The 14,343-nt window shown below is 50.4% G+C and overlaps 1 protein-coding gene across 4 annotated transcripts in view; it reads right to left on the reverse strand.

The window, feature by feature from the left end:
* Positions 1 to 14,343, reverse strand: part of PPP1R12B (protein phosphatase 1 regulatory subunit 12B) — a 118,294-nt gene that overhangs the window by 60,592 nt on the left and 43,359 nt on the right. For 3 of the 4 annotated variants that reach the window (XM_014946311.1, XM_014946310.1, XM_014946312.1), the window contains one exon: positions 14,124 to 14,309. The exons of the other annotated variant lie outside the window; for it this stretch is intronic. In XM_014946311.1, coding sequence (XP_014801797.1) covers positions 14,124 to 14,309 — 186 coding nt within the window. The remainder of the gene's footprint in view (positions 1 to 14,123; positions 14,310 to 14,343) is intronic. 4 annotated transcript variants of the gene reach the window in all.

The raw sequence follows: 14,343 nt of genomic DNA on the forward strand, positions 1-14,343 counted from the left end.
ATAAAGATCTCAAGAGCAGAAACCCTGCACTGGCACATTCCTCAGACCCTCCTTCCTGTCATTATATTCATGATCATATTCCCGCAATCTGCTGTCTTCATCAATATGAAATCCATCACGCTAGAAACCAACTGAACTGCAGGCATCTCATAAAGACAAAACACCTTGAAAAAAGCCATGAAATTAAAGAAATGACCTTCACACACCGAGTAGACCGAGTCCCTTAATACTGAAACCCACACGGTTAAAATACGGAGCCAGTCGCCACTAGATTTCATTAAACCGAGGAGATTTCTAAAGAATTATTCACATAAAAATATATAAAGTGAACTCTGCACTGGCATTGACTGGGGGTGAACTGGGGAGGAACTGGGCAGTGCTCCCGCAGTCGGGGAGTAGCTCTGATTTCCATATTGCTGGAGTGGCTTCCATCTCAGAAACGATTAATTAGATGGGACTCCTCAGCCTGGTTAATAGGGCATGCTCATTAACACTGTCTCACCATACAAGGATGAGGGTGCCTGAAACGCAATGTTCTTTTGTAGGGCTGTCACGGCCACAGGTTAACAGAGTGTCAAAGATACGTTCAAAGAATAATTAGCCAAGCGAGGGATGAAGATCTATCAAGGAATACGCTTACTTTGTCCTTGGACTCTGCCCGGTTCCCCACTACAGACCACTACAGAGCAGGCAATGGGCTGAACAGATTCTGCATCTGATCCGGGACATGAAGACACTTTTGAGACAGGCTGGTAACTTTGCTGCTGTGCCAGAACCTCAAAGAATCCCAAAATCTGCATCATTATAAAATCCTCTGCCATGATGGGTGTTATCCTCCTGCCCGATCCCGTGTTCAGTGATTTCACCAACGCAGCCCCACCGCAGGGCTCAGCAGGGACATGGTCCTTCACGCAGGCTCCTCAGACTGTGTGGGGTACATCCGTGGGAGCTGGTCACCTCCACCCCAAGGGGCACACGTGAGAGCCTCCTCGCCTAAACCCACTCTATTTGACCTGATAAATCAGGTCCAAAGGCCAGGAGGAAGGTGTGCAGGGTGGCCCCTGGGTGTGGGAGGAGGTGACTGGTGCCCCAGAAGCTGGCTGTGATGGAGCTGTGATGGAGCTGTGATGGAGCTGTGATGGAGCAGGCCCCACCAGCGCTGGCCAGGGCACGACTCATCACCTCCAGAAATTGGAACGTGCAGCAGAGGAGCTCGTCCCTTCCCAGCCATTATCCAGGGGGACACGAGCGGTGACAGATACGGAGCGCCTCACACTCTGGGGGGACAATTGCCTCCCAAGGTTTCGCTGCTTCATCAACAAAAAAAGCTGCCGTTGGACGAGTGAAAGCCGTGGAGCTCCTCATTTCGCAGACAAGTGGTTCTCCTCTGCTCCCCTCCCCGCACTGCATATGTGCTGCCCAGGAAATGGCACATTAAGGAAACAATAAGCATTTTCTGCATTGGAACGTGCAGCAGAGGAGCTCGTCCCTTCCCAGCCATTATCCAGGGGGACACGAGCGGTGACAGATACGGAGCGCCTCACACTCTGGGGGGACAATTGCCTCCCAAGGTTTCGCTGCTTCATCAACAAAAAAAGCTGCCGTTGGACGAGTGAAAGCCGTGGAGCTCCTCATTTCGCAGACAAGTGGTTCTCCTCTGCTCCCCTCCCCGCACTGCATATGTGCTGCCCAGGAAATGGCACATTAAGGAAACAATAAGCATTTTCTGCAGCTTTTGACACAAGCAGAATGGCTGCTATTTGCACAGCATCCAGAAGCAATAAGCCACCTACAGGAAGAATACATTTGCAAAATATACTGCAAATTAAGTTCAGAGCAGTAGTAAAAAAAAAATAATAAAAAAAATAGTTCCTGAAACATATAAACCAAGTGAATTTGTAGCTCAGTGAGGTGGAGACTTTACTGCAACAGCTTTGAATCGGTGGAATTTATGTCTCATGCTCTGCAAGGAGGATGCAGGGGTGTGGGAGCTCCCACAGGGTGGGAGCCAGAGGAGGAAAAGTGAGACCTGCCTTTGCCCGAGGAGGGATTTGGCTCATACAGAGTCCCACCGTGAGACGTGGTGTGTGTGAAGGACCTTCTGCTCGCAGAAGAAGACCACACTGAGCTCCCTGCAGCCGGATGTGAGACAGGACAAAGTAGATTTCCAAAATGGTTTCAAAAAAAGTTCTGGCAAATCCGTGGAGAACGGGTCAGCATCAGCAGGGTGTGGTGGTGCCCAGCTGCGGTGGCTTTGGGCAGGACTAGATGATCCCTTCCAACCCCACGTGATTCTGTGATTCTGAGGACACATGGACACAGCTGGAGAAAAAACATTTTGTGTCTCTTACCTCACCATCCTCCCGGACTTTTCTCCTCTGCTCTCCCAGAATTTATATAAAAATACCAATATGTTAAAGCATCGTTAGCAGTTTTGGCCGTCCAACCTGTAGCAGTGACTTCACCTTCAGACAAGCACATTCTGCAAGTCAGAGCGGCTCAGTTTGGGCTGCAGCCTTTATCGATTGCTAACTCTTGGGTTCCTTCCATTTACACAATTCCCTGCTTCTTGGAGCTCACCCAAAGCCATTTCACAAACATGAGACAACTGAATTTTCTGAAATGAGCCAGACACTCAGACAGAGCTGGTTTCTCCAGGAGAGCAGCTACAGCCTTTTCCCGGTGCTGAAAGAAGGTGCTGGTGCTTTCAGGATTTCACATGCACCGCCCGGACACCACGATGCTGGCAATTCAGTCAGGGCTTCGCTCTGCTGAGAGTTCGGGGGGGTTTTGCTTTTTTTCTATGGGGGAAGGAGGGCAGATAAAGACAGATTTTACAATTCCCCAAGACAGGGAACTACTGGAGAGAGTCCAGCGTAGGGCAACAGAGATGATGGAGGGGTTGGAGCATCTCCCTGCTGAGGAAAGGCTGAGAGAGCTGGGGCTCTTTAGCCTGGAGAAGAGAAGGCTGAGGGGAGACCTTATTAATGCTGACAAGGATCTAAAGGGTGGGTTGAAGGAGGAAGGAGCCGGACTCTTTTCCGTGGTTCCCAGTGACAGGACGAGGGGCAACGGGCACAAGCTGGACCATGGGAAGTTCCACTCCAATGTGAGGAAAAACTTCTTTGGGGTGAGGGTGGCAGAGCCCTGGCAGAGGCTGCCCAGGGAGGGTGTGGAGGTCCCTTCCAACTCCGACAATTCCGTGATTCTGTAATTTTAGTTGATGCTCAGTATTGTTTACAAGCTGAATTTGAAAGAGACTTGTGTGTGCTGGGTGGGATGGAAGAAAGGAAGAAAGAGAGAAGAAATTCCCTGCATGGAGAGGGCGAGTGTGATGCAGACAGGGAGCGAGGCTGGGCTGGGCAGAGGGAGAGCCACCCACTGCTCTCCGGAGCAGAAAAACCACCCTCACAGCGAGGTGTGGGGGACCTGCAGCAAACGGGGTACCAGTGCTCTGTAAACAATCCACAGAGGTTGCAATTACGTTTTCCAGAAACACATCTCTTGCTAAAATGCAGAGTCCATGTCATCCCATTAATTCAAGCAAATATCACATGATCCAAGCACATCTTCAAAGGAACGGTCCTACGCATTGTATTTTCTTGCAATAAGCTTTCTCTGAGAAATAAATGAAATAAAAGCAGCCATCACGCCGAGTTCAAGGCACGCATAAAGCAGACCAGATTTTTCCCAGAGTTTTGGTTGCAAGTACAAGCAGCAGAATATAAATTGTTAGAGATGCGTATGTGAGAGTCAGCAAAAACCCTGCAGAAGTTTATAGTTCCCAGAGACAAGTGTGTCCTGCTGCCACGAGAGCTGAAAGCTTTTGATTTGTGTATTGGCCAGAAACAAGCTGGGAACTGAACGATGAACCTGGCTTCCATTTAATTCTTCCTATTTTCAAGAAAACAGCTCTTTTCTCCGTTAACTCTTTTAGTCAGGACAGTGCAACACAGAGATGGATCCTGACTGCTCACCACAAAAGTAGCTTCAATAAAGTATTACCAGAAGGGGAGATTCAAAGCAGGGCAATAGGAAGCCTGGATACACAAGCTGGTAAACCAAGAACACAAGAGCAAATCTGTATGTTAGAGAGCCTGTGCCAGAGGCAAAAAAAAAAAGAACATACTGTGGAAAGAAACCTCTCCCAAGTGAAGGGTAAATGATGCAGAAAAAGAAATTAAAATCCCCTGTCTAATTGGTGCACAGAGAGCAAGAACAGATGATGAATTTCTCCAAGAAACAGAGAAGGTTCTGATGATCTTTTCACGCTGCTGGTCTCCTTCCTTCCCGAACTCCTTCAAGCACTTTCAGATGGAAGCGTTTGGGGCAAACACCACCCGCCACCAGGCAGAGTCCTGTGGCAGAGGGACATCACCCCGTCCCGGAGGGAACACCACGAATCTCTAAAACTGGCTGAATTTTTATGTTTTCACACTTCAGTGACTCAGCACTGGGAAAGTACTTGCCTAAAAGGCACTCACCTACACGCGTTAAAACTTGGCAACACAATCTGGAAGGTAAATGTTCACTAATTGCTAGAGCTGCCCTTTTGTCAACACCTTTCAGGATTTAGGGCCTTTCGCCTTCCTGTCACACCACCATGTGGGATGCACAACCCCATGAGTCATGGTGGGGTCCCCTTGGCTCCATCAGGTTCCTCTCCAAGGAACCCACGGTCCCGCAGCAGGGAGTGGAGCTGGCATCCAGCATCTATGGGGCACGAGGGCTCTGTGAACGTGGCATCGGTGGCTGTGAACGGGGGGGAGGGATCCTTGATGCAGCTCTGCCAGAAGGAAGCTCGTCCTGGGCAGGAGCCACAAATCACAGAATCAAAAAATCACATGGGGTTGGAAGGGACCTCTGGAGATCACCCAGTCCAACCCCCTGCCAGAGCAGGGCCACCCAGAGCAGGTCCCACAGGAACGTGTCCAGGTGGGTTTGAATGTCCCCAGAGAAGGAGACTCCACCACCTCCCTGGGCAGCCTCTGCCAGGGCTCTGCCACCCTCAAAGTAAAGAAGTTCCTCTTCATGTTCAGGTGGAACTTCTTATGTTCAAGTTTGTGCCCATTCCCTCTTGTCCTGTCCCTGGGCACCACTGAAAAAAGACCAGCCCCATCCTCCTGACACCCTCCCTTTAAGTACTTATAGGTGTTGATCAGATCCCCCCTCAGCCTTCTCTTCTCCAGACTCAAAAGGCCCAAGTCCCTCAGCCTCTCCTCGTCAGAGAGATGCTCCAGGCCCCTCATCATCTCTGTAGCCTCTGCTGTCCCCTCTCCAGCAGTTCCCTGTCCTTCTGGAACTGGGGAGCCCAGAACTGGTCCCAGTGCTCCAGATGGGGCCTGACCAGGGCAGAGCAGAGGGGCAGGATGACCTCTCTCAACCTGCTGGTCACACTCTTCTTGATGCCCCCCACAAATGCTCTCTCTAGTTCAGGAGCGACTCTGATCTACCTTCCCACAACCAGAAACTCTGGTGACAGTTCTCTTGTGACCAGGACAGGTTTTGGTTCTTCCAGCTCTGGGTACGAGGGGCTGAGGAAGCCAGGCCCAGGTTTGGTTCCTGCACATGAAAAGGCTCGTTCAGCATAGGGAGAGCCATACAGACACCCAGACTCTCAAATGTCTGGAAGAACTTTTCTTAAGAGTGAAAAAACACTACTGCAAAGACTGCAGTAATTTCAAAATCCTTATCATACGTATATACCTGTCTCTTTATCTCTCATACATACACATATATGCACATAAATAGAGATATGCACACACTGAAAAAAGGAAGATGGAAAAAGCCCCAGCAAAAGCCTCAAGTTCTGATACTGTTCCCCTGGAAACAACTGGAAAAGTACAGCATCCCAGTGATGCATTCCTACAAACTGGAAATTTGCCATTGGCTCTCCATGAGAAGAGAAGCAAGCGCAAGTTTTGCAGGCAGCAACGCTGACAGCAGTTCCCAAAGACAATTCCTTATGCTGGACAATAAAGTGTGTACCCAGCAGCAAGACAATCATTGACAACTACATGAAAACAGCCAGAAAAGAAACTTTCCTGCTCTCTCTCATCCAAGCAACAGCTTTCAGTTCTTCCCTGCATTTATCCTTGTGCTAACACGTTCCACACATCAGCCCCCCCTCAACTGAGGATACTCATCAGAGCAATTGCCATGAAAAGTTGGCTGACTCTGACTGGAGCAGACCATTCCACAGGCAGGAGAAGGAGAACGTGTCAGACTCTGCAAGTGCTGGAGCTGGGAAGGAGGGGAGAGACAGCCAGACAACGTGGAGTTATTTAATAAGCTGAGGACAGAGGGATAACAAGATTTCAGGATCATGCTCTTAAAGCATTTCACAGCTGGCTCCAAAGGCTTGGCTGAATATTCCCCATTTTCAGGCCTTTGCTTTTCTCTCGAGTCAGTCCTGGCTGTTGTGAGCTGTCATTGTGTTTCAATCTGGACTGTGAATTCTCAACCCATGGAAGTTTTAATGCCTGAATTTCAATCATCTATTTACAGTACGATTAGCAGGTTAACGAGCGCAAGATGACATCCTTGATTTGCGACAGCTTTGCTTTGCTCAACACGTTCAGGTGCTGATCTGAGAGATTAAGAGACTTGTGATCTTTGTCACTTGTTAATCAAAACAACAAGGACCCCTTATCCCTCCTCGAAACGCAGGCTTTGAGGTGGTGTTTACAATGGGTTGAGGTTACACGTGTGGCAGCTGATGCTCTAAGAATACTTCCCCCCACACAGTTGGGGATGGTTTTGCGTGTGCTCTCCCATCCACCCGTGTTCATCTGCCTGTGCCCTTCAGACAGAGCTGCTGCTGGTCCTACAGCAGCACAACCCCGGCCTCCACAGCCCGGACCTCTGCAGCTGGAAGAAGCGAGGGATGCTCTGATTGCAGAGCCAGAGGGGACACGGCCCTGCTCACCCTCAGCCCCAGGGGCTCTGTATTTCCTCCGCCAGGGGCAAACGCAGCGTTGGTACCCACCGAGAATTCAGCGTTTGGGGCTGGGGGAGACAGCACACAGACTGGAAGCTTTTAAAGGATCAGCATTAGCCCTTTTCAATAATTAAAGCAACTCAACGTCATGGCGAAAAGTGAAAAGTGAAAAGGCACCAAACATCACAGTGATCACATTCCTTAAACTGGCTGCCTCATCCGGAGAAGGCTGGCTGCTCCTGTGAGCCCAGACCTTTCAAGTTCTGCCAGAAAAAGGGAAAATGTACCCCTTTAAAAATCAAAAAAACAATCCAGGATTTTTTTTTTTCTGCGAGAGAAAAGCAAAGAGTGCTGCAAACATAAAAAAAAAAGCAAACCACCAACACCTTTTCCCTACCCAACTTCCCCTCAGTTACTGGATGCATTAGTTGTGACCGTCAGAAGCGCGAAGCTTTCCAGGCTGGAACATGCTGAAACTGGTTCATGTTCAGCAGAGGACACCCAGTGTCAACAGACACCACGGAGCAGTTTGTCGCTGCGTCACGGAGCACCGTGTCTGCGGTCCTCAGAGCTTGCTCTTTGCATTTAAAAAATTGGTGCATGAAACGCAGCGGGATGAAGCTCTGTCCCCCACCAGCTGCACAGACTGAAGGCAAAGACACCCATGTCCCGTCTGAACCCGTGCCACTCTTCCTCATTTTCAAGTGACCCAATGTGGTTTGACATTTTAAACAGCCCTAGCAGACCTACTGCAGCTTTCCCAAAAGCTGGTTTGTACAGCCTGAAACAGGGCAGCAAATCCCTGGGAAAAGAAAATGTATACAAAATAACACTTGGCAAAAATTGGAATGTTTGGGAAATTTCCATTTTGCAACCAAAAATAAAATAAAATCAAATCAGAACTTGACGGTGATAAGGAAGGTTCATCGACTGAAGCAGACAAAGCTCAGATTTACCCGCTGATCCTCGGCGGGAGCATCGTGCGGGCTCCGACTGCCATCTCCTGGCAGCGGCCGCCGGGCGGGCGAGGGAGAGGAGGGTGAGCCAGCCCAAGAGTAAGCACCTAGAAAAGATTTCCATTTCCTACTGCGCTGAGACTGCAATTTCCTCGCATGTGGTGGCGGTTTTGGTTCAATTTCAAGTGTCCGCTGTTCTCAGGGACAGAGCATCACTAAGTTTGCTCAAGAACTCCTCCTCGAAGGCTGCCTGCCTCCCCCGGCTCCTCCGCCTGCAGCACCCACGGGTCGGTGCTGTGGAGCAAAGCATTCAACAGAATCACTGATTTTGTGCTAAATTAGCTCTCAGCTGTACCCTCACACAGTACCTCCACGAGTATTTCGGGTCCGTTCTTTAGTTTAATGGCCATTTTTGGACACAGAAAAACTATTTGAACGGGTCAGAAGTTAGTAAATGCCCACACCCTGACCGTCCAGGTGACGGTGCCCGGGTGGGACTGGAGCCCTGGCAGCAGAACTCGAATACGTGGAACCCGTCAGTGGTTACAATTAGTAAGTGAAGAGGAATCACACACAAATTTCACATCTAGAGAGGGACGGGGGAGGCGGCTTTACCTTCTGCTCGCGCCGTGCTGTCAAGCTGCCGTTCTCTCACATTGGTCAGCTCAAGTGGTCCCTGCTCCGTTCCCTTGACCATTCCTGGAGGATCCCGCATATATTCCTGCTCGGAGTTAGCAGGCCAACCTACAGCCTGGGCTCCTCCGCTCAAAGCAAATGCCAAAATATCCCCCCCCTCCTTCCCCTGGATAAGGCCAGGGGCAGCTGAGCACGCAGCGCCCACCCGCTCGCCGCCTTCCCAGGGAAGAGGGCTCGGCAGCGCTGACCCCCAGCCCACACCTCGACCTTTTTTCCAAATAAAAAATGCAACCCGATTTCTAATACAGCAGGAGCAATCTCGCCTCTTCCCAACATGGACAATCCGACGGGGCGCGGAATTCCTGCCCTCCCACGTCATCCGCACCAGCAGCCTTTTAAAAAAGGGACAACTTTATCTGAAAGAGATTAACGGAGCAGCGCGGCAGAGAAATGCTTTCAGCAGCAGGTGCCAGATGATTGTTGGGTTCTTCACAAGAGAGGAACCTCTTGACTTTCTGCTGTTCGCTGGGTGCTGTGCCCAGGAACCCATCCCTTCCCATGCAGCAGCCCCTGCAGCAGCATCCCCACCGCTCGGCTGCCCGGGCACCTTTCCCAGCAGAATTCAGACCCCTCAGCTTCACAACAGCCACTGACAAGGATCAGAGTCAAACACTACTGCAGAAACCCCAAGGTGGCAGCAGAAAGAGCTGCTGGTGTTGTCTTATCAGCACTTAAATCCCCCTGGGATGCAAATTCCATACGTTTAGCTCTGTCAGAGGTCAGGGTTTCTTTCTTTTTGGCAGATAATAAGGGTTAACGGACATATCGGGCGTCCACGCTCGCCCTACAGGAGTCATGTTCTGAATTTGGACAGGACAAGAATCACGAGGTAAAAGGACTTGCCAAAAATTGTTCATCTACCAGTACTGGTGGAGGAGGATTCAGTTATTAATATATTATTAATATACGCTACTATAATTAGCAGCTGAATCCTTAGAATGAAGGAATGAAGAATGAAAAATAAATTCCTCTTGGGAGCGAAGCAGAGAAGAGAAATGTTTGCGAGACACATTTACCTTGCACGTCAGTGAACTTCCTTCAGCCGCAAAGAGTTTCTAGGGGACACTTAGGGGGCAAGGAGCCAGGCTGAGCCCAGCCCCAGGGCTGCTGGCAAAACCAGCCACTTCCCTCCTGGTCCTGATTTCTCTGCAAAACTGGTCAGAGTGCATTAAAAAATAAGGAAAAGAGTGGTGTTTCCTGTCCCTCGCTCCCACCTTGCCGGAACCTTCCCCAGGAACAGGAAGAACAAACACAATTGCAGATGGGACTGTATAAACAAAGTGGCTGGGGCAGGGAAAAAAAAAAAGAGGAAGGCCAAATTAAAATCCCAATTTTTACAAAACCAGGCCAGATTTCAAATCCAGGAGTGTCCTTTTAAACTGGTCACACAACTCGTCACCCAGCAGTGGGATGTGCCTCACAGAAGTTCTGGGGTGAAGCCCGTCCTACCCCCCGTGTCAGGTAACTCCAGCCGGGGGCTGTGGGGGGGCTCAGCCTCTCCTGGGAACCAAAGCTTTCATGAAAGGCTTCAGAGAGACCCAGATCCCCCAGACCTGCCTTCCAGCACCTGATGTCATGGTTCCAGCCCGGCAGGATCTCCTGCAGACCCCTCTCCACACAGAGAGGACGCAGCTCCAAGCGGCCCCCAGAGAGTGGGGAGCCCAGGGACCCTACCGAGGGGGGGCTGTGGGATGTGAGAGAGGAGATGTGGCCCCAGAGCCCTGCTCCCAGCTACACCCACAGGGTCACAGAGGAGCTTTGCAAAAGAGCTTTTGGTGGCACTAGAGGCCGCTGTCACCCCGGGGGAAGGCTGTGACCCAGCCGGGGGCTGGGACCCCCACGTCTCCACCACCTGCCTGAACCAAAAACGTGTTTGTCTCCTGCACCAGCAGGAGAGGGTCTGCGTGAGACACCGATGGCCCAGCACCCGTCGCCTGCAACATAAAGGGTTCCACTTGAATATGAGGAAGAACTTTTTCACGGTGAGGGTGATGGAGCCCTGGAAGAGGCTGCCCAGGGAGGGTGTGGAGTCCCCTTCTTTGGAGATTTTCAAGACCCGCCTGGATGCTCCTGAGTAACATGCTCTGACAAGCTCTAGGCAATCCTGCTTCAGCAGGGGAGTTGGACTAGATGATCTCTATGGTCCCTTCCAACTCTAAAAATTCAGTGAAATTCAGTGAAATTCAGTGAAACTGCCCCCCAGCAGAGCCAGTGCTGTGTTCAACTGGGCAAACGCAGTTACGATGGGAGACAACTGGAGGCTGGGAGGAGATTGTGCAAATGGCAAAACAGTAAAGTTCATCTGGGGGTCCAAAATTCCCACGAAAAAGGAAAAGAAAGGGGCTGGCAGAAATACAGACTGTGGAGGATGGTGCGTTTCTGCTCATCCCCTGCACTCCATGGAACGGAGGGAGGCTGGAGGTGCTGCTGCTGCATGTAAATAGCGGCCTTCCAGTACCTGAAGGGGCCTACAGGAAGGCTGGGGAGAACCTGTTTAGAAAGGCCTGTAGTGACAGGACGAGGGGCAATGGCTTCAAGCTGGAGGGGAACAGATTTAGACTGGAGATGAGGAGAGGGTTCTTCACTGGGAGGGTGGTGGAGCACTGGAACAGGTTGCCCAGGGAGGTGGTTGAGGCCCCTTCCCTGGAGATATTCAAGGTGAGGCTCGAGGAGGCCCTGGGCAACCTGGTCTAGTTGGGGGTGTCCCTGCTGACTGCGGGGGGGTCGGACTAGATGGCCTTTGGAGGTCCCTTCCAGCCGGGACAAATCTATGATTCTATGATTCTATAAATATGCGCGGAGGCATGTAAATATGTGCTGGGACATGTAAATATGTGTCGGTACATGTAAATATGTGTCGGTACATGTAAATATGTGCTGGGACATGTGAATATGTGTCGGTACACGTAAATATATGCTGGGACATGTAAATATGTGTTGGTACATGTCAGTACGCGTGGCAGCAGCGTGTCTGGACACCCCTGACATCAGCCCCCCACCATGCAGCCGATGGCTCTGCTCCCTGCGGGTACAGCCGGCACAGTGCTCCTCCAAACCCCTCCTCCTGCGCTGCCGTCTCCTCTCTTGTCTCTTTCCTCCCCTTTCTAACAACACGAGCCATGATCCGCACTATTTTCCAGCTGCTGGAGCGGTTCCTGACCGATTTAACCAGCAACCAAGCAGCAGGTAAGACACGGTGGATGAAAGGCTCGTTGGCCACCGAAGGATGCAAAGAGCTCCCCAGAGCAGTGCGCCAGCGGTTCCTCCCGAGCCAGCAGCCTCTTCTGCTTTAACCTTTTGGCTTCACGCAGATAATTTAAGGCCACACGTTAGGAGACATCCCTGTGATCTAATATTAGATGATAAGCTTGTTTATGTTTTTGTTGCTAAGAGAAACCCGGAGCTTTGGAAACACTGAAGCAGATGAAATGCTCCTGCAACAGCTGCCGGAGGGAGCTGAAATCCATACAGTGCTTCCCTGACAACTGCTCGTCGTTTGCCTTTTTTTATTTTATTTTACTGGAATTGGTCTCCTTCCAAAAGAAGCTGTTCCCATTTAGGTGACCTCTCCTGTTTCTCTAGGTCCGTGTTTCCCAGTTCAAAATGTGCAGGCACTTCTCCAGTCGGTAAATCCTGCTGCTAGAACACACCTTCAGAAATAAGGTTTCCTCCACCCACAAGCACAAGGCACCATTGCTGGGCTTTTTTTTTTCCTCTCAGTAGTTTCAAAACATCAATTAAAGGTGGGAGGAATTTTCTGGTGTTTCTCTTTGCATTAGCATAATTCATAGGAGACGGTTCTCTCATAAAAATGCAGAGGACTTAACCAGATCTTCTGTATTATTTATAGAAAGTGATTTGGCAATAAATGCCAATGCAGCAATATTAATAGATGCTCTTTTGGGCATTTACAAGGACTCTCACAGTCAAGTTTCCCGTCTGCAGGCGCTGCCAAAGCTCTGGTGGGTTCTGGGGAGCCCACTTCTCCAGGGACAAACCTAAACCTTCTGCAACTTGACTCTGGGCTTGTCAAAATGGAGATTGTGTTGTGAAACCGTCCAACGTGTGAACTGAGAGCTCGACACGCGCTCTGTCCCGTCACACAACCTCACGCTGCACCAGGAGTAGCTTTTGGCAGCTCGTCCCAATTCAACTGCAAATGACACCAGCCCCAGTGACCCCCAGCAAGATGACACAGACACACAGGGCACCGCTGGCATTGAAGGTAAGTGTTGTGACAGATGGAGATACGCCGCAGTCCCTATTTCACCAGGGCCCCGCACACAGAGCTGATGAACGCGGCTCACCCACAACGCAAAGCCCTCAAAGCTCTCCCTGTGTTAGCTCCGGAAAAAAAACCAAAAGCAAAAAAGCCCAAATGGCATTAAAAGTCTGACTGTTTTCCCAACAGCACGGGCCGCCTTCTCTCTTGGGTCCATGGAGCTGACTGCGGATACGGCCCCGCTCAGCTCCACCACCTCCACCTCAGCAAGCTGCTCATTTCCATTAGTGCTCGTCACATCCCTGGCTTTGGGCCATTTAAAATTTGTCAGAGCACCATCTCCACTCAGGAAAGTCTGTATTTTAAGAAGTTGTTATTTTAGTTTGGAAGAATCTATACAGTGAAAATGCCCCGTGAACTGGTTGCTGGTTAGAAATACCCAGTTCATCGCTGCCTTGGATTTATTACCATTTACTTTCACTGACGCCATCAGAAGAGCCAGATTTTGCAAAAGTTAACTTGTTTATAGGAATAAATATGGATCATTTGATATTCTGTACTTAAATGCACACTGTAAATTTTCTTTGAAAAAAGCACTTCAACAGAGCAGGTTTATATTTCCCCAGCCTTAAAATAACACCATATGCTGAGAAAGAGACACCACCAGCTCCATTCAGAGTCATTCGAAATGCGCGACTGCTGGGACGGCCTCGGTGGCAAATGGCAGATTTCTGCCTCTGGGCTAAGACTCCCTTTATATCAATGGAAAGAAATGCCTCCTCTGGAGCGTGGCCCGTCTCCTCCTGCTCTGCACACCCCCACGCACATCCACACGCTCTGGGGATGTTTGCTTTCCCCCACTAACGGGGGTCTCCGGGGGGGTTGTGCAGCAGAGGTGTCTCCATTGGGGTGTACAGAAATGGAGCTGGGCAGAACCAGGGGATGGACGGGATCTGACCGTGGCTCAGTCCAACCCTTTTTTTAGGATGGGATTCTCATTACAGAACCTACTGCGGGTGGCTACTGGGCTCTGTCCCTCTGCACACAGAGGCCTTGGGGACTGAGATCAGTAGCCGCGACAACTACTGAAAATACAGGCTGAGACGCTGAAAAGACAAGTAGAAAATCATAAAACTAAATTTAACCTACTCGCCAGCGGTGTCTCAATTCAAAACCTGGAGACGGAGCAGGGGCAGCAGCCCAGAACTCCAAGCTGCACCTGAGAAACAGTTCTTACAGCCCACCATCACCATCACCACCACGTGAGAGCTGGCCACGGCGGAGGGACCCACACGCTCTGCTCACTGACCTTCTGCGCTCCCTGGCTTCCTCAGCTGAGAAGTCCTTTCCTGCGGTTGAGGCAGCACCGGCATTGGCAATACCGTTAGCGGAGCCGAGTACAGCACGGTTTGTGATTACACCTAGGGGGGTGCTAGCAGAGATGCCCTCTGTATTTTTCTCTACAGCAGAATCAGTTTGTTGCCTGAAAGGGGCTCTGAAATAGAGAAGACATAATGGAAAGCAAAGCA

This window comes from Calidris pugnax, unplaced genomic scaffold, assembly GCF_001431845.1.
Source record: "Calidris pugnax isolate Ruff unplaced genomic scaffold, ASM143184v1 scaffold116, whole genome shotgun sequence".
NCBI lineage: Eukaryota > Metazoa > Chordata > Aves > Charadriiformes > Scolopacidae > Calidris > Calidris pugnax.